This window comes from Impatiens glandulifera, unplaced genomic scaffold (assembly GCF_907164915.1).
Source record: "Impatiens glandulifera unplaced genomic scaffold, dImpGla2.1, whole genome shotgun sequence".
NCBI lineage: Eukaryota > Viridiplantae > Streptophyta > Magnoliopsida > Ericales > Balsaminaceae > Impatiens > Impatiens glandulifera.
The window spans coordinates 1-25,013 of record NW_025919367.1 but is presented as its reverse complement, the minus strand read 5'-3'; the positions used below and the strand labels follow the sequence as shown (position 1 = coordinate 25,013).

The following is a 25,013-nucleotide window of genomic DNA, read 5'->3' as shown; positions in this document are numbered from 1 at the left end:
TTTACGTCAACCCTTTTGTAACTCATTTTCTTCTATTTCAATTTAACAAATGCCACTTGATTTTATAAATAACCATATTTCTAATATTTACTATAACATAGAAATATTTTGTCTACAACTGACCACAAATTGTTTGATTTTTTATTTTAATTATTGTAGCTAAAAAGTAGGGAATAGTTCAAACCAAATTATGTTGTCTTATATTTATAACTTGTTTTAATAAATATTTAGTAAACTATCGGTTTTGTTGTCAGTCGCTAGAACTTCATCACAGACACTCTTATGGATGTTATGGATGGGCTTTCGTCTATTTTGATGCGAAGTAAGTTAAATATTAGAGCTAATAATAGTTATTACAAACATACTTACACTTTAAGATAAGATTAGAGTTTTCCAATTTTTATAATTGATTATCATTTATTATTAGTTGCAATTAAAATTACAATTGTAAAAATTGATAAGAACGTTTGAAATATTATCTATTAAGCTGGTCATTAACTTTAGAAATGTTCTTACTCGTCTTATTTATAAATATTTATCCATGCTAAAAGTCTACATATGTCGTAACATAAGTCAAGGGTAGCATAGAAAATCAGGATAATATATCAACAATAGTATGTACGTATACAAACCAAAGTTCAAATGATGGAGAGATAAGCTAAATATTTTTCGTAAATGGAGAAAATAATTGTTTATATTCACAAATTCATTTGTGGACACAATAGAATAAATCTCATATTTTTTTAAAATTTAAAAACAAACGTTATTGCCTAAACAAATAAGTGAAATATTAAAAATATAGCCAAACAGGCCCTTAGGATAAATGTGTTTATGTCCTAAAATCACATAAACATCCCACATGTTTCACTAGAACATAAATCAAACCTCAAACATGCATCCATAACATCAGCTTTGGATAAAAATCAAGAAATTAGAAAGTTTATTTCACATAAACCAAAAGTGTTCCAAATCAATCAGTATAACATAACATGTAGATATTGAGAAAGCAAAAGATCACGGGTTCGATTACATCTAGAAACGCTTTAAGCTTAAACATGGGTCATGGCTGTGGGGTGTCATGCTAGTTTTTCTTCATTCAAAAAAAAAATAAAAATAAAAAAATAATAATATTAACATGTAGAATTGTCCGTTCTTGAGTTTTGTCTTTGAATAAGGGCTCAAAAACACATTGTATTTAAGGTTGATTTTAAATTCAAATTTTGGGGTTTTGTTTGAAGGTGAATGACAACAATTAAGACTTATAAAATGGTTTTAGATTATCAATACAATCATAATATGCAGTAAATTTAATAAAAAGAAAGCAGTATAGTCTTGAATTAATTATTTTTGTGATGGGATAAATACGATATTGTCTCAAAATAATTATTTATTTAAAATCATTGCAATGAACTCGTTTATAAATTCTAAAAATTATTTATTAGCTCAATATTACTTTTATTCTAAAATTGGTAAGATAAAATTTGAGTGTCTACAAATCAATTAATTTATAAAATTGTTAAAATGTTTCATATTTAGTATTTATATTGTAATTTAATTTACATATTTTTAAATTTTATATTAGTTATATTTTAGTTGCAAGAATAAGTTACAAATTGACCCCTTTCTTATGAGTGTTTTCCTTTATTATTAATGTATAATTCATAATATTATATTTCCCAAATCTTTTACATTAAATTGCCTTTGATTACTTACCAAATAATTCACATTTTATGGGATAACCCAAATCTTTTACATTAAATTGCCTTTTATTACTTACCTTAAATTCCCTAATCAATTGTCTAAATATAAATGGCTAAAATTACATATGTGGTCTGTTTGGTAATAATTTTTGTCACACAATTAATTAAGATGCCACTGAAAATTTATAAATGTAGTTTCAAAAATTATAAATATGAAATATAAAGTTCATAATATACATTTATATTAATTTTGAGAGAAATAATATTTTATTGATAAAAAATTATTTATAAAATAAATAAAAAAGGAATATGAAAGAATATTGAACTGTATATGGAAGGTTACTGGTTACAAAATGAAATGTGAAAAGGATTTGGTAAAATTGATATTACATATACATGTACTATATATATATATATATATATATATATATATATATTATATATATATATATATATATATATATATATATGAAAGGTTATAAATTAAATATGAGGGAATTTTGTTGAAATTAGTATTACATGAAAATATATTAAATTAAGTTTCTTAAATATATAATTATATATAAAAAATAGGATCCAATGCTCATTTTCTCTTGTGACCGTTTACAGGGGGAGGGAGAGGTTCCATTTCAAATTTAATTTTGGATGTATTAGACTAACTTATTTTATTTTATTTTTTTTAAATTAACAGGGCAATTTAATGTAACAATAATTTTGAATTGGGTTTAAGAATCTTAAATTTAAATAAATTATATTTTGTATTGTTCATTTATTCCACCTCAAATTTTATTATATTATATGCATGGTTTTTTAAATATTTATTTTGTATTTGTTTGGTTTTCTTATTATATACACTATTTTACCATAATTTGGATCAATGTATTTTTTTAATATTTATTTTTAATAAATAAATAAATAAAGTAAGTATAAAATTTTAATTAGTAATTTAATTGAGGAAAGTGAATAAACTATTATATGGTAATTTATTTTAAAATAATTATATGGAATATTTTACCCCTACCAAGATAATTTAGTAGTAAGAGTCGATTCAAAAGACTAAAATATTACGAGTTCAATTCTAACTGAAACGTTTTGAATGAAAACGGGGTCATGATTGTGAGATATCATGCTAGTTATTCTTAATTCAAAAAATATATATATAGAGTTTTTGATTATTGTACTAATCTAATATCAAACAAACCTTAAAACTATTGTTGTCTCATCTCCTAGGTTAAAATGAAAAAATAAAAATTACTGGAAACATGCAAATTAAGAGTTCAGAATTTGAAATGGCTGAATCTCTCTCTCTCACTAAAGAGACGTTACAACCTTTTTAAACCTTTTATGCATAATTGTTTAAGAACATTACTATTTATTAATTCAATGGGTTTTCTTCTCTTCTCTTACTTCAATCTTCTCTATCTTCAAATTTAATGCTTCAAAGTTCAAATCACACCCATCTCTGCGCTTTAAATTCCCTCTCTAGGGTTTGTTTCAAGAATTTGTTGCAGAGGACGAGGTACTGAACAAAAACGAGCTTCTTTGATCGTCTTCTAGGTATGTTTGTATTCACTTTTCCCCCTTCTCTGAGATCTGAATTTCGTCGACCACCCACCCACTGAAACTGATTATGGGTTCTATTCATGATCTGTTTCCGATTGTTAGTTTATGTGTTTGTAAGTAGGTTTTTGCCCTTTTTTGTATGAAAATGAACGCTTTAAACTCCATTGACGCTTGAAAGTGTTCAGGGGAAGCTTAAATTTGTGTACATTACTGAATGATAATGGTTTCATCAAATGACAGACTGATTAAGACCTAGATATTGTTGTGTGATCTTGCATTTGCTTCTGCAATCATTAGTCCATAAAGGGTAAGAATCGAAACAGGTTGTTTAAGAGATATTATGGGAGGAGACAAGCAAGGTTCCAAGAGAGGAGGAAGCTATGTTGGTGGATTCTTCCAACTGTTCGACTGGAATGCAAAATCTAGGAAGAAGCTGTTTGCTAGCAAGTCTGATTTACCAGGTTAGGGTTGAAAACTGAAATCCTATCATATTTTGTTTAAATCCTTTATACTTGTATGTTCAATTATGATTTCATTTCCCCTTTTTGTTCATTGTAGAACAATCGAAACAGAAGAAGAGAACAGAGGGGAATCTGCCAGCCACGCGGTTCTATCTGGTAACGAGTTTAATCCCACTTTAATTTTGAAATGAGAAAAGTCACTTTAGTTTAGGATTTTTGTTAAATTTCGCATGTTTCTTTTGAACAGGATGAAGCTACAACTGGTTACAGCATTAAGGGAAGTGACCATAGTTGTGCTTCTTCAATGACTGATGAAGATGGATATGGATCAAAGGCTCCTGGTGTTGTTGCTAGACTCATGGGATTGGACTCCTTGCCTTTCGCTTTCAATGATACGAGCTCTCAAGGGAGAGACAATGAATATCAAAGCGAAAAATTGGATGATTTAGTGAAGCTGCATCAGAAAACCATAAATAAGCCTATTGAGAAGTTCCAAACTGAAATCCTGCCTCCAAGATCAGCCAAATCGATCCCAATCACTCACCATAAACTCTTATCACCCGTTAAACGCCCCGGTTTTGTTCCATCTTATAAGGAAGCTGCTGATATAATGGAAGCAGCCTCGAAAATTATTGAACCAGCATTATTGCAGTCCAATTCTAAAAAGGGTAAACTTCCTTCACTTGGGACTCCACCTTCGATTCCTCTAAAAACAAAGGATTTGAAGGAGAAAGCATCTAGCTCTAAAGTGTCAGTAGCCAGCAAAGGACAAACCTCTAATGTTAAAGCAGATTCAGATGATTTGACAGATGTGCAGAAGAAAGCAAAGACTATTTCACTTGCTCTTCAAGCGAAAGTCAACGTTCAAAGAAGAGAAGGATTGAATCAAAATACTAGCAAAAACGCGTTTGGTCAGAAAGATTCAACTTCGAACCGGACACTCAAAACCCAACCGAATCATTCTTCCCAGAAGAAACCATGTGGAAATAATTCTTCCAATGTCCTTAGGCCGAACAATCAGAAACAGAACTGCCCAACTGATAATAGAGAGAACCAATCAGCCTTAAAGCCGTCTCTTGCTAAATCGCAGGGTAGGAGAACATTACAGGGAGATTCTTCATTAAAACGGGATAAGACACAAAACAATAGTAGACCTTCTGGGAACTCAAAAATCGGTTCGAGGAAGTATGACCAAGACAGTGGATCGAATGGGAAACAAGATGTCTCATTTTCAACTACAAAAACAGTTTCAAGGAAGAAACGGGTGATAGATAAGAATGAGACGCCTGTTCCATCAGATTCATTGACAGACAGGCAGAAGGGAGTTGATATTGTGTCTTTTACATTCACAGCTCCGATGACGAGATCAGAGAAGAATGAAAGTTTTCAAAGGCAGATGATGGCATTAGAGAAAAGTGATGATTTTATTACTGAACATAATAATAGTAATAGAGGAAAGAAGATGAATTTATTGGAGTACAATAATGTGATTGGAGGTGATGCTTTAAGTGCTTTGTTGGAGCAGAAGCTTAGGGAATTAACTAATGGAGCAGAATCTTCTTCATCATCATGCAATATGGCTGGATCAAACAGTTTCTCTGCTTCTGTTTCCAAAGATTCAGTCAGTATGAAAACGTTTTCTGAGTTTTCTTCCACAGATCCAGAGACTCTGGTAATCTTTTCCCAGATTCACTTGATATTTTTAGAAAACAAAGCCCATTTCAAAGATTGGATTTTTTAAAATGACTAGTTCCATGAAACATACATAACTGTGATCTCTCATATACTTGCAGGATGGAGAGAAGATGGACCTATCGAGCAGAAACACCAAACAGTTTTTACAACGCTTCTCGAGTCCAATCTCGGTGTTTGACCATTCCTCTGAAAGTGCAGATAGCAACAGTATTGAAAGTAAGTCTTGGATTCACATAAAATTATATGATATAATAGGTGTTTTTGTGTGTATTGTATATGCCCTCTGAATTGTAGGTAAAAAAAAGGATATTTTAGTTGATGATTTGATTTATTGGAGTGATCATGTATACAGGTAGCAGGCTATGCTCTTCTTCCTCTGTTCAAGCTCAGCAAGTTGTTGACGTAAAATCCTTCAAGTTCAATTCCATGGAGACCAATGTAGATTTATCAGATTCAGCTTCTTCAATTTCTACAGCCTTGACCAAGAACCAAGAACTAGATTTGTATTCGACAAATGAATGGAAACTCGAATATGTCAAGGAGATACTGACTGACGTGGAGCTGATGTTCGATGACTATGCATTAGGCCAATCCGAAGAAATGATGAATCCCCAGGTTTTCGATCGAGTTGAAAGTGAAATAGATGATTCTGGAAGCATCATCCATAATGGAGAGACGTGTAAGTTAAAGAGAAACATTCTGTTTGATTGCGTTAGTGAATCGCTGGAGTTGAGATGCAGGAACTACACGGCTGGGAGTTGTAAAGCATTTGAGAAAGGGGTGTCAACTATAAGAAGAAAAGATCGGTTAGCTGAAGAAGTCTATAAGGAGATCTCGGCTTGGGGAGAGATGGGAGGAGGAGATACTATGGTGGATGATTTAGTGGATAGAGACATGAGTAGCCAACATGGAAAATGGCTCGATTTTGAAGTCGAAGGATTTGAAACTGGTTTGGAGATTCAAGACCAAATTCTTGACGAGTTAATGGAAGAAGTCATTGCTGATCTTTGCAAGCTCTAAATAGCCAGACACTTAATGTTATCAAATTTGTTCATTTGCGGTTTCATTGGATTTGGCACAAAAAAATTAGAGACCCCAATTAATTATGTTATGTTTTTATCAAGTTTGAATCTTTCTAGCTTACAATATGTTTTGGATTTGTGGGTCAATTTGGGTGACAGTTCTAATACAAATCATGCAGTAACCACTTTTGAAAAATTTTCACTGAAATACAGTGTTTCTGAATTTATTTATTTTTTTCCAGAAAAATCTATTTTATTGCTTCCTTATTATTTTAGCATTTTCTAATAGTAACGGTAAGATTATGAGTTTGAATTTTTGTAAATATTTGTAGATAACACTGCATATTCTTCAAATCTGATATAATATATCAGAACCTATATTTATGTGTGTATATATTCCTGATATAATTAATTATATATAAAAATCACACAATTTTCTATATTATTACATATAAGATTATATACTATATTTTTTCTAGAAAAAAATATTATACTACTTTTTAGTAACAATATTTATATAATTATATCAATACACAACAATATTTAAAAAAATTACTAGAATGATAAGTAGATTAATAGTAAAGTGATAATTATAAATTGACATAATAGTTAGTTTTACAATGACATTTTTTAAAGTTTATTTTTACATTGTATTAAATTAGAAAATATGCATTAAAAATGTCATTTATTTTTATTTTAAAAGAAATAGTTTAGGAGGAAATTTGAGAAAGGAAATGAACGTGACACAATATGATTCGTTTAAAAATTAAGCATTTTTCTTTATTTTCTAACCTTTTATCATTTTTAAGTGATACATATCTTACTCATTCTCTCTCCCAAATTTATTCTCCCTGTATACAAAACTAAGCTTCTTAAAAAGTTTATAAAACTTGTAAATTAATCTTCCAAATTAATTAAAATTTTAAATCATAGTGGTTATCTAAATTCGAATTCAATATTAATATTTTTTTTCTTTTGTGTTCTTTATTTACTACTTAAACCATACAAAGGAAGAAGGGGTAAAAGACCAAAACTGTGAAAGTTAATTTTATAGTGGAAGATATATGAAGCTATATCATTTTACATACTCTCATCTCATTCAGTACTTAAAAAGATATCTGTAAATAATTTACAGAAGCAAATAGATAAAATCTGACAAATTACTTCACAAGACAATTCAAACCCTAATCTCGCCTGAGATCAATAACGTCGAATCTCATATTCTCGTTGATAAATACATGAGAACAGTGCTCGTAAATTGGACTTCCATCGTCTAACTCCTCGTGAGGATGAAATCCGCGTTGTTGACAGTTTCGAATTGCAGAAACGCCACCAGGATCAGACAAGTGAAAGATACCATGAGGACTGAAGCATGATAACAGTCGAAGAACATGAGAGTGAAAAATTCAAAGTTAAAAGAAGATGGAAAAAGTCAGTAAATGATACCTCGATGTGTCAGTTGGGGCCATTACAATTGCAATTGCTTCTGGCAACATTATCTATGGAACATGAAAGAAGAATTTCTTAGGTTGTTGTTTTCAGCATCGGTTAAAATTTATAAAGTAAAGTAGGAGTATTTTAGTAGTTTAGTTAGTGAATTAGATCGTTGTATATAAAGAAAATGTGACAGAAAAAATTCAAGATCAAATCGAGCTCTAAGTGATGATTTTTTTAATTTTATTTTTGTATATTTAGTCCAAACAAAAAACCATTGTCCCATCATCAATCTTTTCCTCCATTACATCATCAACCAAAATAATATTTTAAAATATTAAATAGTAAGGATATTTTGGTCAGTTGACCCAAATAAATCACTTTTCACACTAAATAATACTTTTCTAATAAAAACAGATACTTTCGGAATAATCACAGATTTTTTCGAAGGCCTAAATTAGTATTTATCTCAGAATAGTTCCCAAAATCTCACACTGAGGATTTTGAAGATCATATATCAGCAAGAACAAACCAATACAAAGATATGACTTCTCATTTAAGGAACAGACATATCCTATGCTACTACTTAATTCATTTTTTATGAATACCTATCTGTTCATCATAGAAATAAAGGCAACCAAGTGGCATCTATAGAAGATTACTGTATTACCTGGTACGAGTAATGAGTGTGGAGATCAACCGAGGACATAAAACAGGTTTGCGTTGGATGAGTCTGCAATCAATGTGCATGCAATTCCCACATAAGATTAATCAATCATATGAAGAAGAAAACCAACAGAGTAGACACATTGGGACTGGGATGTAGTATTAGCATGAAAGGACAAAAATAATACTGTATTTTTAACTCGGGCAATGAAAAGATCGATACCAAGAAAAGTATGTATTTGTTAAGCTTAGCTTGGTTTGATGTGGGTTATTTGAGATAAATTTCAAATAACCCACTATCTAATCAACAATCTACTCATTAATCACATCATTCAAATCATCAACCAACATAACCTCTATTTAAAAAATAGATCATTTCTTCCATTACATATTTATACCCCTAATGTCTTTTTACCCAAATAACCTAATTTTCAATAGCCTACATCCAATATGGTTATTTGGAAATAACCACTTGGTTATTCAAATAACCCTACATCAAACAAGGCATAATGACAGGGCAGCATATGCCTAATGGTGGCCAATTGTTCCACTTGGAACCTGCCTCTGTAAAGAATCAGCCTACAGATTTAGGATGTGTAGAGAAGAAATGTAAATGACAATGAATGATTTAAGCCTTTTAGATGAGGAAGCCAGATAATACAATAACACTACTATTCATATTAACCACCTTTTACTAATTACAATATGACCCCTTCAAGTATTTACTAATATATCCCTACTACTGTTACAGCTCTTCCTATGCTGGAGAGAAAGGAAAAAAGTAGAAATATACATTTACTGTCTGCCTAATCATCAACTGAGACAATATTCCGTACTAAAAGGGTACAATTTTGATGAGAAAAAATAGCAGACAATTTGCTGCTTAATCATCAACTGAAACAAAGTATCCATAATAAAAGGTGCAAGTTTGTTCAAGAAAGCAAATAGCAGAATTTTTTCCAGTGACCTGTACAACTTACATGAATCCATCCAAGTGGAAAGAGTGAAAGTTTATCTTGAACGTCAAAAATATCCTCTTCATTCAACGTCTGGCACTGGAAATCGAGACCATAATTAATCATCCGTGAATGATGATATAAAGTTTTTAAAATAGAAGCAGAGATTTGAAACATTAATCACTTCAAGAAGATCATCCATCATATTTATTAGCAATAAGACAGTAAAGAAGAACTTAGCATAGTGAACTAATTTGATTCTATTTTCTCTATTTTCTTTGGTATCAAAGGAGCTAAACTGTCTTCCAAATATCATAGGCAGTATAGACCATAAAAACACAATATCCAGCTAAACAGAATTTCAAATTTTAAGATATCACATTCTCAATTAGTTGAAGAACCGAGTATGAGAACAAAGACAAATGAAATATCTCAAATAAAAAATTGTGAGTTGGATGATAAAAGACTTGAATAATCCTCAAAAGTTAGAATCTTACTGAATCTGAAGTGGATTCTTGCTTTGGAATAATAAGGGTAGTGATATGGAACACCCTATTTTTCTACACCAAGAAAAAAAAAGGGTGAGAAATCATGGTTAAGAAAGAACTCAAAGTAGATATCTGAAACTTCCCCTTGGTACTTATGCAACTTACCAGAGACCCTGCAAGAACACCACATGTTTCTAGGTTCTTTTCAGTATTTTGTCTTGCCAGCCTTAAGAAATCATCCATCATTTTTACAGGCTGCAACATTAATGTCAATTAGTGGGTTGTTTTGTTAACAACTCTTTTCATGTTGATCATGCTCTGAAAAAACTATATTTGTTATGTTTGTCTAAAATTTCAAAAATAATCTGAACATGATCTAGAATAAATCCATGTATAAAGCAAGAAGAATTACACTATAATTTGGATCATAATCCACACAAATTGTTATACCAGACAAAACAATAAGCAATTTCAAATTCCTTTTTAAAAACAAATATCAATTTCAATTATAACTTTAGCGATTTTTCAATCTAATTATGATTGTGACAAAATTCTAGTTTCCATATAGGCTCGTGTCATATCCATTATTTTGATATTAGTGCTAGCTTTTTTATGTTGTTCTAGTCTATCTTTTGATGTAAAGTCATATAGTTTACTTTTGTGATAGTATGCTTGTTGAGTATAATTTTATTTTATATAAGTACCACATGGAATTTATTTTATAAAAAAAGGCAATGTCTTGTCCCAAAAAAACACAATACATACTATGTGCAAGTTCTGGTATGAGTTAGAGCTAGAGCTAGCCATTCCATCCTGGTGTGCTTTTGCTGGTCCAGGCCTTGGATCTGCCACTCTAGAAGGAGAAATTGGATGATACTCAGGTTGAACCTGAGCAAGGACAGGGGGAGGAGAAGGTTGCCTTATGATTCCAAGTGGTAGATGACCATTGTTTGCTTCAATATTCACTGAGGAAGGTTTGTGCCATTCGCCATCATCCAAAGAAAGAACAGATTCCATAGGAGATAAATCCAACTTTGAGATGTTGTCTTTCGCTGCTGCAATTTCATATTCTTCAGTCTGGATCAAGCTATAACGCAATCAACAAAACAATGTTAAAAATTCAATAACAGCAAATAATTGGGAGCAGAAAACAAATCAAGCAAAGATTTGGGAGAGAAACATAGCATAAAGACAGTCTTTCCTACTATGTAAACCAGTTAAGAAAAATAAATATAAGTCAAGAGACTAACTTACCCTAAATTGTCACTTGAAGCGAAGTCTGAATAGCTTGGATATTGAACCTGCAATGAAGAAGTGCTAATAGTCAATAATGAGATTTTAGAATTGAATTCGAAATAAAAAATAGCACATCTCACCTTTATCTCTGGTCTTGGTGCAAGCCACTGACCTCTAAAACCATTGGGGCCTAAGAATGAATGTCTGGACAATGTTTCTTGCTTTGGCATATTGATAGACCTGCATGTTTTGAGTTGTTATCAGCAATCAGATGTGATCTTTTGAGCACTGAGTAGTATCAGATGCCATTTCTTTCATGGCTTTTCATCAACAACATGAACTAACTGCTTTTTGTACCTCAAGCAGAGAGACCAAAATTTCCCCCCCCCCCATAAAAATGGAACAAACATGTTAGATGACACGAGCTCTTCCAACTATTTTTTTGGGTCTCGTGTTGATTTTCTTTTTCTTTTTTCGTATTGATTTTCCCCGGGGCATGAATGACTAAGAGTAGACTCAAATTATTTTTCTATGCAAATAGAAATTATTACCTTGTTAAGGAAAACGGACCCTTTCACCTATATCTAAATCTGGTTTAACGTTTAGCAACAGAAAAATGCACAATGTTGTCTAACTCATAAAGTTTGGCAATTGTCTTCATTATGCAGATTAATGTTCCAGGGAGGACCAAACTACAAAAATAAGTCACTAGAATATCTATTTCATTGACATAAGAACACTTATGGCAGAAGATATGAAATCAATCATACCCCCAAAAAAAGGCTTGAAGAAGGATGGTCTGGTAGTGTATAATCCAGATTCAAACTTTTAAACTAGCTTAGAGACGTGGAAAGAATGCGACATTTCAAGTTAATAAAGAAATCTATTAGGTGCACCTTTCTGAAAACAAGCTTCAAACAAAGACTAAATAAATATACAACTACTGTATTCTTACAAAAAGATGAAACAACGGATTACTCACAGCTTCTGAAATTGGATGTCGAGTGTACTGGGTTGTAAAACTTGAGTTTGACCTGTATTCTGCTTATGTAAGGATGGTGTTATTTGTCCAGACTGCAACTGAAGATGGAAGATGGGTCAAAATAAAGAACACTAGATGCAGAAAAGTTAATAACCATTCCAGTCCACCAAGATTGGGAAATGTTAAAAAACAATTAGGAAAAGGAAACTGATAAGCACCCAAAACATGAAATTCTATAAAAAATAGGCCATCGATCTATATAAATTTTAAACAACTGCAGGATTTTTACTTGTTTATGACCAGACTGGTGGCATCTAATAGATGTCTCTGAAGGAGATAATTTTCTTGCTGGTGCTCCAACTCGATATTGGACATCTCTATCATGAGCTTTATTCGGCTCATTCATTAGACGTTGAAATTTTGGCTTCAAAGACTCTAACTCATCCATTACAGCAAATGCTTTCTGGGAAATTACCCGAAATTAGATCAATTATAATTGGTTATAATCACATGTAGAAACTTAAGAACCTTAATTAAGTAGGCCCAACTCACCTTTTTGTTAAATGTTCTATCTTTCGTAAACAATGTTTGATAATCTCGATGCAATGGAATAGTTTCAGTCACCAAACTGAACAACACAAATAATCAGTCACATTCAAGTACACATTCACCAGTAGCATGCTTAATAATTAATAGAAGTGTTTGTGATGTTTTCTTCACCTTACATATCTGAGAAGTATGACATACAAATCTACAATGTTCTTCTCCTCCCGGTAAATACTAGCCTGAATACCACAAAGTTATAGAAGAAAGAATATCAAAAAGTCTCATAGAGTATATAAGGAGTATAATTGGCAAGACAAAACTGCCTGATATATATGTAATTAGTGTACTACCGACTTGATTAGCATAATAAATACAGTTCGGTATCAGCTGAAAATATGGAATACCAGAATTTAAATTCACAAATTCAGCACAGAACACCTTACAAAGTTCTAACAGTTACAGTATTTCATTGAAGCCCCCCCCCCCCCCCCCCCCCCCCCCCCCCCCCCCCCCCCCCCCCCCCTAAGGGGGCTCTATTATAGTTTGGCATTCTCATCAACCCTTAAAGATCTTCATATCAAATTTGATTCAAATTCACTATTATAGTTAAGTGGAATTCCAAGGAAAAAAATAGCATATGAAATGCAGATATGTGGAACAGTGGAAGGTTCTTTCACTTCATCAACCAATAGCAGCAGTTTTCACGTATCTTATCCTACTTAAGATAATTAACCATGGCTCATCAAATTGACCTAATAACCAACCCTAATACACCGGAACCTACTCAAGTGTTAAAATCTAAACGATCATTACTGTCAGCTGCATTGTCTTATGAAGATCAAGTCAGACAACTATCCAAATATAACAAGGAAATAATGATGATTAGGTAAGTAAAATCAATAGCGCGGTTAACAAATTGATGAATCGCAGAGGAAACATGGAACAATTGAATTAAAACAGTGAATACCTGTTTGAGGAGATTATCGGCGATTCGGTAATAATTTCGAATAGGAATTCGATTGTCGACATCAATCTTCTTGGTGATGGCATTCACGTTGATCGGCTTCTCCGGCGGCGGCCTCATTCTTACGGCGACTTTTCTGTCCCGATGATGTTGCAAGCAAATCGTAATGTATATCAAATCGGAAGCTGGATTCCGAGTGAAGTAGGGGAGAGAGACGTCGTCCAAACTTCTTCTTCAAGATAGGAAAGAGGAGTTAAGATGTCGACATGGTATGGTAACAGGAGAAGCTCGATTCTTCTCGGTCGCGGGATGATAATTTATTACTCTTTTTGTATCTTTAAATAGTTGATAGACCAGTTTATATTTTCAACAAGAATATAAGGCCCGTTATATTAGGAACATCCTCCTACCCATTTCATTATATGTTGTTTGATTGACTTCCTTAAAATTTTGAATAATAACTAGGAATAAATCTTAATAACTAGGAATAAATCTTATTTAGATATTAGTTGTGTTACAAATTATATAAAGTATGAGTTATATAGAAGTATAAATTATAACGAGATATAAATAATATAGGGTAGTATAAATTGTATAGGTTATTGATGTTTGGTATGAATTATAAGAAATGGTATAAGTTGTATAAGATTTATAATTTTGTGTTTGGTATATATAGTATAAGAATGTAGTATAAGTTGTATAGATATTAATTTAAAATTTTTATTATTATTATTATTTTATATTTATTTATATTATAAATAATATTGTTTATTATTATAAATTATTATACTATTATCTAATAATTAATGTAAATTTAATTAATATATAAAAAAAATTAATTATAATATAAACGCATAAATTAAGTTTATTTAATTTAAATATTATTAATAATTGTAATAAAATAAAATTATTATTTATAATATAAGTAAATATATAAATTAATAATTAATAAAATTATCATTATAAAAATAAATAAATATTTTTTAAATAAAATATTGAACTATTTAAAAATCTATATTAAAATTAATTAAATATAATAATAATATTAAAACTAAATAAAATATATTATATAATAATAAGTTAAATATAATATTAATAAAAATTATAATGAAAAATTAAAAATTAAGTGATATAAGAAAAATGTTGTATCTAAGAGGACTAGTTACAATTTTATACCAAATATAAGGTATAAAAATATAATTTATACTAATAATGAAATCCTAACAAAAAAAACACCCTATTAAAACACTATTCATATAGTTTATATTATATCAATAATGTTATACCCCTTATACCGTATATCAAACACACCATATATTACCCGATTTAATCATATGATTGTGAATTATAAAAACTTTATATACTTGTTTCATTTTGCCTTTCAATATATAATGGGTTAACTTTTATATATTTATATTTAACAGTCTTTTTTCTATTTTATATTAATCATATTTAATTTTTTTTATATTTAATATTATTTAATTTTTATTGATCATATTTAATTTTATATATTTAATAAAATAAATAAATTAACACCGTAAATAACTTTAATTAGTTGAGAGAATAAATGAAATTATTTTTAATAATTTTCTATCCGTTTTTATTTTCTACTCACCACATCTATTAGCTAAATAATTTCAAAATATCAAAATATACATTTTATTCTATTTTAATATATATATATATATTATATTAATACTATTTATATATTTTATTTAAATTGTTTTTTTACCTAACCTTAAAATGATCAAAATTATTGAAATAACATTGAATTTGTTATTTCATTTAAAATATTAATATTTTAGTCAAAGATATTTTACACTTAAATTTTATATGTGATTTACCTATTGAAATTAATTTGTATATCAACTTTGGTACTTATAAAGAGTTCGAGTTTTTGCATATGTATAATGCAAATATATGTATAATGCAAATAGATGAGGAGAACTTGCTTACACCCTAATTAATATTATATTTTTATTATTTATTATTATTAGTACACTTTTAATTGTTGTATTTTTAGCTTTAAATTAAAGAATTCTTAAATTTTTTATCTTTAAAATAAAATTAAATTTGGAACTTTACTAGACTAATTTCAAATTTTTGCGGGATATGAATGAAGTTGGGTTTCTACCCAGAAAAAAGCACGTAGATTCATAAGGTATATGCGTGAGTTTTTTGAGACGATTGAAAATTTGGAGCTCGTTGACTTGCCTTTGGAAGAAGGGCAATTAACATTTAGAAGAGGTAATAGAGTGGGAGTGTGCAATCCTATATTGATAGATTTTTTGTGAGTAACTCGATTTTCTATGGTGTATCTAATATATTTCAGAAGGTCTTACCGTGGAGTTGTTCTAATCATCCTCCTATCCTTATTGAGCGGAGGGAGGTGGTTCCAACTAGTCAGCCTTTTAGATTCGAGAACAAGTGGTTGACTAGAGATGGTTTTATCTCGAAGGTGAAAGGGTGGTGGGTGAGTGAGGTGGTGTTTGGTTCCCCATCATCTAGACTATTTATTAAGCTTAAAAATTTACAGAAGTTACTTAAAAGTTGATTTGTGGGGGATCGTGCATTGTTTTGCTCCAAGGTTGAGGTTTTAAGTCGTGAAATTTTAACAATTGATGGTGCTGAGGAAATTCGTGATATCTCTATTACAGAAATTTATACACGAATTCATCTAGTGAGTAAGTTGCTTGAACTATGTAAAGAGAAAGAAATTGGGGGCAAGACAACGCAATATAGCGATTTGGTTGCAGGAGGTGATAAAATAACTAAGTATTTCAAGGTATCTCTAAAGGCAAGAAATAACGTTATTAACTCGATATCCATTGTTGGTGTCGTGTAGTATGAGAACGAACCAACTATACTTAAAATGACATCAGTTTTGCATCTATAAATGAAAATGAGAAATGCATGTTGGAAGCTTCTTTCTCTATCGAGGAGGTGGATGCGGCAATAATGGATTGTGGTAGTGATAAGTCCCTCGGGAGTGACGGTTTTACTTTGGGATTTTTTAAAAAGGCTTGGGAGTTCCTTTAGGCTGATATCATGGCGGCTATGAATCATTTCTATCAATTTTCATCTTTTGAAAAAAGTTGGAATTCTACGTTGATTGTCTTAATTCGTAAGGTAGTCAGAACTATCGACGTGAAGAATTTCCGACCCATTAGTTTGGTTATATCATTTTACAAGATAGTCTCGAAATGTTTTGCAAACAGAATGCGTGGAGTTTTGGGTACGGTTATCTTTGGCAATCAGATGGCTTTCATCAAATGCCGTCAAATTTTCGATGCGACATTAACGCTAATGAGTGTATTAATTCGGCTAACTTTATAGGTGATAAATGTGCTTTTGTCAATCTCGATATCGAAAAAGCATATGAGCATGTTAATTGGGAGTTCTTTTTTTATATTATGGGTAGAATGAGTATGGGAGAGAAATGGATCAGATGGATTAAATTTTACATATCGACGACAAAATTCTCTGTTATTATGAATGGGAGCTCTCATGGTTTCTTTAAGAGTTCAAGGGGTTTAAGACAAGGGGAACCTCTTTCCCCTTTCTTATTTGTTATTGTTATGGAAGCCTTTCTATAATGATATTGTTTTGCCGAAATGCGGGTTTGTTTGTGGGGTGGAGTGTGGTTCAAGACGATCTTCATTCTCTATGTCTCATTTATTATTTATAGATGACACTCTTTACATGATTCATGCTACTAAGAGAAATGTCAAGCACCTTCATGATATTCTCTACTTATTTGGAGTGTGTTTGAGACTGCGTGTTAATTTGGGTAAGTCTGATATTTTCTTCTATAATTCAGTTTCATTTAAGAGAAAGATTAGATTGACATGTATTCTAGTATTAAAATTGAATTTTTTCGTCTACGTATCCCGAGCTCCCTCTAGGAGCTAAATCTAGCTCCAAAGCTTCTTGGGACTCGATCATCGGTAAAATGGAGAGGAAGCTTCTCATTTGGACAAGTAAGATGATTTCTAAGGGAGGTCTCTTAGTCCTTATCAAGAACGTTCTTTCTTCAATATCAATTTATATAATGTCTTTATTTGTCCTCCCAAAGTGTGTGGTCGTGAAGATAAAGAGAATCATATGTAAATTCTTATGGAGATCGTCTAATTTTTCATTTAGTGAGTTGTGATAAGGTTAAATTAATAAAAGAGCAGGGGTTAAGAATCTGCAATCTTATTTTTTTTAATAAAACATTATTATCCAAATGGTACAATAGATTTGCATCTGAGCAAAAGAGTATTTATGTCAAATTGATTAAATGTAAATATGGTCAGGAAAGTTTGGTTGATTCACCAAGAATTCTTATAGACCCGTGGGATGCAACATTTGGAGTAATATTTATGTCATGTGGAATATTTATCGGGAGCATTCAATTTTTATTATGGGTGATGAAAGTTCGATTAGTGTTTGGGATGACACTTGGTGTGGTGAATATTTTCCCCAATATTGCTTCTAATTCTATTTGTAGAGATGTTTCGGTCAAAGATATGTTTGACATTCGGTCTAGTCGTTTTTATAACCGTATCAGGTATAAAAGAAGATTGTACAGTGAAGAAAACATGTTCAATGATAGACTTTTATTCATGGTTAGAAATAATGAGTTAAGCACGTCTTCTCGAGATTCTATATGGTGACGTGATCTGAATAATTTTCATGTGGGACATTGTTATACTTTGTTCAATAAAGTTAGTCCGATTAATCTTTGTTGGGAAAATTTATGGGAGTCTAAGATGCCTACCAAGATCTCATTTTTTGGTTAGAGTATTATTCTCAACGGAATTATCACTAACGATAGATGTATGAAAAATAACATGATTATTATGAGTCGTTGTTGTATGTGTTACAAAGAGGCTGAGACAATTTCTCGTCTACTTATACATTGTCATGTTATTGCAAGTATATGTAGTCTTTTGTGGAATTTGACTGAAATATAATGGGTTATGTCGAAAATTGTTTAATGGCTATTGGGAAGCATGGATTGGGGCGACTAAAAATGCGAGACTTAGAAGATGGGTCTATATCCTTATAATTTTCTGGTGGACTATCTGGTTGGAAAGAAATCGGAGAACTTTTAACAATAAAAATATGTCGTTAATCACAATGTCATTATCATGACGATGTCGGAGATTAGATCCGAAAATCTATGGATTCGTGTGAAGATCTTATTGTGCTGCTTGAAGATCTTCGAGTGAATTAATTATTCTAATATTTATTTAATTTGTACATAACTTTTTTATATTATGTTTTTATCGTTGTGTTTAAACCTTTTTTTTAATTAAATAAACTATTTAAAAAATATATTAATTTTAAACATTATTTAAAAAAATGAAATGATTGGGGGAGGAAATTTAAAAGACAAAATGAGTGAAGGAAAGCGCAATCTAATTAACTAAAAAGTAAAAAAAAAAATTTACTCTTCCTTTTTATATTTTTATTTTTTTCCTATGTTAGAGGGAAAAAGGGAGAAGCATAAATGTAATCTCATTTTTTTTCTTTTCTTTTAAAAATTTACATTTCATCCCTATTAGCATTTATTTAATAATATATTTAGTTTTAACTAATATGATTAATATATAAGAATATAATATATATATATATATTGGATATTATTAATCTAATTTAAATATGAAAAGTAATAGAGGAGGTAATTTGAGAGAGGAATAACCTGTGATAAAGTGTTAGGAGATAAGAGAGAGAAAAATTGTTAATTTTTCAATTGTGCGTCCATATCATCTCTCTAAAATTCCCTTCTCCGAATTATTTATCTTCAAATATTGATTACTAAAATTATACAACTTTAGATAATTCTATTTTTACATGACTTTAAATCTTAATTTTTAATTTTATCAAACACTATAAACAAAAAAAAATATGAGGAGTGATAGAGAGAGAAAATTTGGTGAGGGAATGACATGGCATCACCTTGGTTGGTTGAAAAATGTAAAAGTGGGAGAAAAAAGAGAAATTATTTGGCATCAACTTGGTTGGTTGGAAAATGTAAAAGTGGGAGGAAAGAGAGAAAAGAGAGAAATTATTTGATAATGACAAATCATTTCCTCACCAAATTCCCTTACCAAATTCTTTTACCTAATCATTTTTCAAAAAAAATTAAGCAAGATTTAATAAAAAAAATGTGAGGTAACAATAACATAAAATTTTTTTTGTAGTAGTATTTGTTTTTTACAATAAATATATTAATATAATCTGCAATTAAATAAATAAATAAATAATAATAACTTTGTTAAATCCAAATCAGAAATAAAAAAGGAAACAACACTCTAAATGCTTCTCTCCTTACATTAATTATAGATGATGAGACATAAGAAGAGAAACATAAAGAAGTTCGTTCCAAGAATCTGGAACACCAGGAAGGCACCAATGACTGCAATCCTGGATGATCGGCCGGCGGCCACTCCTCACCTCCGACTGCCGGAATATAGAAGGATGACCGTCTTTTCTGTAATCAGTCATTCTAGTTATATTCAAGTAAGAAACCGGCGTCTTCATGCCCGACATCACTGATTCTAGAACATTCATCATCCATGGATACGGCCCAAGGAAGCTGTCGTTCCATATCGGCTCTGTTTCCCCATCACAACTTCCCCCAGAATTCCATTGCCCTCCTCTTAACAACAAATGCAGATATAATCAGAAAATCGAAGATGATCATGATGGTGATGATGGATAATGAGTGAATGAATACCTGAAATGTGAAGCCGAATACCCTCGAAAGAAGACACGGGTTTTTGTGGAGTTTACTTTGGAATCAACCCATTTTGCCCATGTTTTCAATGCTCTTGTATAGGCCTCTTCAACCTCTAGTCTTATGTATACCCGATTTCCTTCCTGGAAATAGTTATTCCTGAGAGAGGAGATATACTAATACAATTTACAAAGATCTGCTAAAATACAACCTCTAGTCTGATTAATTAATACCCTTTGTTAGTCTTATGGTGAGTCCACCAATGGCCGGTGTTGAAGATGAGGATATCAGCATTATGGTACTGGGTTGTTGAAGATTCTTGAATCAAGTCTAGTCTTAGAGTTTCTCTCCTCGTCCCCTTCTTGTCTGCATTTTTCCATTCTTGAACCAAGAATGGCGATTTTATAAAATCAATTGAGCACTTATAATCCTGGGCATTCACAAAAGAAAATATCAACATCAATTCATGATAAGCTTGGTATTATGAAAAATATTGTACCTTGAATCTGAAGGAATAGAAACCCTGGGTCTTGAATCTTCGCCGGCCGGAAACGTCAAGAACTCTGCTTTTGTCAACAAGGGAGTTTCTCAAGGAACAAACAAGTGATTGCCACATGTTTCTGTTCAATGAATCTCCAACAAACACCACTCTTTTACCTCTCAACAATTCCAGCATTTTCGTCCCATTAAACCTGCATTGTATCATCCATCATCTTCAATTTACAAAAAGGGTTACAGTTAGTTAGCTATTAAGTAATTATTCGACCTGGGAATGTTGCAACCGTGAGGCTTCCACCGGAGCTGGAAGTAATTAGAATCAGTCCTGCCGTTTTTGAAACAGTTGAAAGCACTATCAACGTAAGGACATGAACCAGGTTTGTAATGAGGTCTCGATCTTTTATCCAAAACCCATTTTCCATGGAAGATGTTGCAAGAGTTTAAGTGAGTTTTTATTTCTCTTGATTGGGATGATGATGAAATAGAAGCATAGTTTGCTGGGAAATGTTTGTAAGTTGAAGTGATGGAACTGGAAGAGATAGAAAGGAGGCGGGAAGCAAAGCTGGCGGCGATTAGTGTTGGTGGGGAGTTAGAAATAGAAGCTGATAAGAAGAAATATGAGAGGCAGAATGATCCAATGACGATAAAGGATCCGGTGAAGGCTTGGTTTCTTGATTTGGGAAGTGGGGAAGAATGGTTTCTTGAGTAACGAGAGACTGTGTACCAGAGAATCTTCAGATACGCCATTAATGGAGTAGCAAGGAAGAAGGAGAGGGAGAAAGAGTGGGTAGTTATGAATTGTGATCAGTGTTCGTGCTCAAACAAATACTTGCATGGTTCTATTTCTTCTTTTAAAATTAAAAATCTTGATCTGATATTTAAAAAATTAATCTATTCTTCAATTAATTGATCATAGTATATATCTATTTACATAAAAAAAATTCTTCAATTTTTTTTTCTAAAAACCAGACAGATGTAACATGCCATTTCAATTTACAATAAATTCAAAACTATATTACCTCATTCAAAACCAGACAAATGTAACATATAAAACATATATATATATATATTTAAAAATAAAAATATATTAACTTAGAATCATGTATCATGTTTATGCAAATAGTTAACTTGATTCATGTTATTCCTATTTTGCATTAAAATATTATAATTTATAAACTAAAAAATATCATATAATCATTAAATATATCTAATTTTACTTATATATTATATATGAAAAATATTTTATTTATATTTACTAACTTTTAAGAATATATCATAACAATGCATTTAATTATATTTATTATTTTATTATAAAATAAAAAGTAATAAAATAATTTTAAAATAAATATATACTTTTTTAATAGTTTAATAATTTTATTTATATTTATTAAAATTAATAATAATTCAAATAAAATATTTTTAAATGATTATTTTATGTTTAAAAGTTTAATAAGATTAAACAATTTAATATATATATATATATATAATTTTATTTAGAATATATTTTATTTAAATAAATATTCAATCAAAAAATAATGAATAATTATTTAGAAAAAATAGAATAATAAATATTTAAAAAATATTTTTTTTTTATAAAAACTAAAATAAAATTATGATTAACTGTTTAACATATAATCTCTATATATAATTGTTATGTAATATATAATATTTATATATTTAATTTATATAACTAATTAATTAATATTTACTAAATTAAATATGATCAATTTTATTTTAAAAATTATTATTTACTTAAATTAAATATTTTTTTTATTAATTTATAATAACAATTTATAAAATATATCAACTAATTATTTTCAAAATATATATAAAAAAACTAAAAATTAAATTTATTTTATATTTTTCAATTTATAATTATTATTTTTTATTTAAAAAGAATTCCTTAGTTTTTTAAATTTTGTATTGATGATGATATAACGTTTAACTTCTTCTTATTTTTATGTGAATTTCATCTTTTTCATAATTATTACAAAAATAAATTTTATATTAATATTTTTAATTATAATTTTATTTATTATTAAAAAGTTAATGTATAATTAGAGAATTTAATATAAACTTATATTTTTTTTTATTTAATTTTATTAATATATAAAATGGATAAAAAAATCTAATATTTTAATATTTTATATGATTAAATAAATAATATTTAGAATAATAATTTGTATATTTTATAAATATTTTAAATATTTAAAAAAATGTAAAATTAAATAAAAAAAATCTATTTTACTATATTTTTAAATATTTGATTTAATTAGTTAAAAAAATATAATTTAATATAATAACATTTTTTTATATCCATATTTTAAAATATTTTTTATATTACTTTTTTTTTTAATAAAACTTTGTCATTATAATTAAATAATTTATTAATACTTTTTTATAAAAAAATAAAATGTATATCAAAATAAATAAATTAAATAATTAATACAAAAATTATTAATAAAATTTCAATTTATAAAAAACAATCATAAAACATTGTATATAGTTTTCAAATAAACATTTTTAAAATTTTTTTTATACCAATTTGTATGTATCTTAAAATGTTTTATATATTTTATAAATATAATTAATTAATTAAAATTATATAATGCTATATTTAAGACAATTAAAATTATTTTAATTAATTTATTTGTTTAAAATATATTATTATTATAATTTTATTATTTGTTAAAATCTTAATTTGAAATATTTTATTTTCAATATTTTTTAAACTAATTTTTTATTATTAAAAATAAAATATAGTACTTAAATATTTTAATTTAATATTAAAATTAATTATATAATTATTTAAATGACAAACTAATACTTTAATTAATATAATTATGTGTGCAAAAACAATATAGTACTCAAATGATTACTCTAAATTTAAATGTAATGATAAAAAAAATAAAATTTAATTATATTTTACAATTTATTAGTTAAAATATTTGAAATTTTAAAATATTCATAAATAATATATTTTTTTATGACACTGAGATATATTATATTATGTTTTCAGTTTGTGTTTATTATTTTTAATGTGTTTTTTATTTATTATTTGTTAAAATCTTAATCTTGAGAATATTTTATAACTTAGGTTGAGGTTAACTTTTTTATATATATTTTTTTGCTTGTATATTACCTTAATTATGTTTTATTACTATGTTTAAGAGATTTCTTATACATATCTATTAACATTTAGTTTTATATTTAGGTTTTTAGGATATATATTAAGTAATTGACATATTTAAGGTTATAATAACAATAATATGAGTTTTAAGGATATATATTGAAATTATAAAAAATTCAAGGACCAATTTCGAGTTATCTCTTTTAGTGTTTAAGGTCGACGGGGAACAGGTACTGCGCGGAAGAAAGGAAAAAGAAAGGAAAGGAAATGAATAAAAGCTAGAGAGAGAGAGGGAGGAGAGAGAAAGAGATACCACACAGGTTCACTGGGACGTCAATGGTGGTTTAGGGTTTCCAACCGATGCTCATAAGTCTGAACCTATATTCCAATTTGTCCGTATTCTTCCATTTTCCCTATATCCTCTTCATTCAATTAATTTATTGCAGCATCCGTTTCCCTACATCATCAATTCAATTCCCGCCGCTCCTGTAGTGTGTATTCAAATTCTTGAACTAGCGGCGTCTATGGGTGCGCCAGAAAAACCTTCAATTTCAAGCAATTCGATGCAGGTGCGTTATTTTTCTGTTACCTAAAGCTATTATGTTTTGCCCTTGGACTTAATTCAGTGTGGGATTCTGTCTGTCGTTGGTCGTTTGAAGTTGTAGATTTGTAATTTGAAGTTATTCTTTTGATTAAGGTGCTTTAATTAATGTTTCTAGGGTTGGTGATATCCTGACTATGTTGGTAGCTCGAGTTCTAGATACTACATATATTGATATGTTTCTAAGTAATACATTGGGAGGTTGGCACTTCTGTTCTAAATTAGAAAAGTTTAATTTGACCAGAAAATTACCTAACTAAAAGAAGCCATTGGGCTATTGGAAATTGTGTTATTGATGTAAGATGACGATGGTTATGGAAAATCACATGGTTTTGGGTGGAATG

The 25,013-nt window shown here is 29.5% G+C and overlaps 3 protein-coding genes across 5 annotated transcripts; 1 reads left to right on the top strand and 2 right to left on the bottom strand.

Moving 5' to 3' along the window:
• Window positions 1–3,069: 3,069 nt before the first annotated feature.
• LOC124917863 lies at window positions 3,070–6,626 on the top strand. 3 transcript variants are annotated; one of them, XM_047458143.1, is made up of 6 exons: window positions 3,070–3,257; window positions 3,587–3,724; window positions 3,822–3,880; window positions 3,972–5,396; window positions 5,518–5,635; window positions 5,772–6,626. In XM_047458143.1, exons 2-6 carry the CDS (start codon window positions 3,604–3,606, stop codon window positions 6,437–6,439), a joined length of 2,391 nt encoding a protein of 796 aa, XP_047314099.1. In that variant the 5' UTR covers window positions 3,070–3,257; window positions 3,587–3,603; the 3' UTR covers window positions 6,440–6,626. The 3 variants fall into 3 exon arrangements, with proteins under 3 accessions (XP_047314099.1, XP_047314098.1, XP_047314100.1); XM_047458142.1 differs by having other exon boundaries at window positions 3,561–3,724; XM_047458144.1 differs by lacking the exon at window positions 3,070–3,257 and having other exon boundaries at window positions 3,435–3,724.
• Window positions 6,627–7,461: 835 nt separating this feature from the next.
• LOC124917862 (AMSH-like ubiquitin thioesterase 3) lies at window positions 7,462–13,984 on the bottom strand. The gene is made up of 14 exons (XM_047458140.1): window positions 13,717–13,984; window positions 12,924–12,988; window positions 12,756–12,831; window positions 12,403–12,666; window positions 12,204–12,310; window positions 11,362–11,461; window positions 11,240–11,286; window positions 10,751–11,072; window positions 10,151–10,240; window positions 9,995–10,057; window positions 9,522–9,596; window positions 8,546–8,608; window positions 7,888–7,940; window positions 7,462–7,806 (listed from the first exon to the last, which is right to left on the bottom strand). The coding sequence occupies exons 1-14, from the start codon at window positions 13,831–13,833 to the stop codon at window positions 7,626–7,628; spliced, it is 1,623 nt and encodes a 540-aa protein (XP_047314096.1). The 5' UTR covers window positions 13,834–13,984; the 3' UTR covers window positions 7,462–7,625.
• Window positions 13,985–20,040: 6,056 nt separating this feature from the next.
• On the bottom strand, window positions 20,041–21,685 carry LOC124917864 (protein trichome birefringence-like 4). The gene is made up of 5 exons (XM_047458145.1): window positions 21,207–21,685; window positions 20,940–21,132; window positions 20,674–20,870; window positions 20,441–20,599; window positions 20,041–20,362 (listed from the first exon to the last, which is right to left on the bottom strand). The coding sequence occupies exons 1-5, from the start codon at window positions 21,683–21,685 to the stop codon at window positions 20,041–20,043; spliced, it is 1,350 nt and encodes a 449-aa protein (XP_047314101.1).
• Between the last annotated feature and the right edge of the window lie 3,328 nt (window positions 21,686–25,013).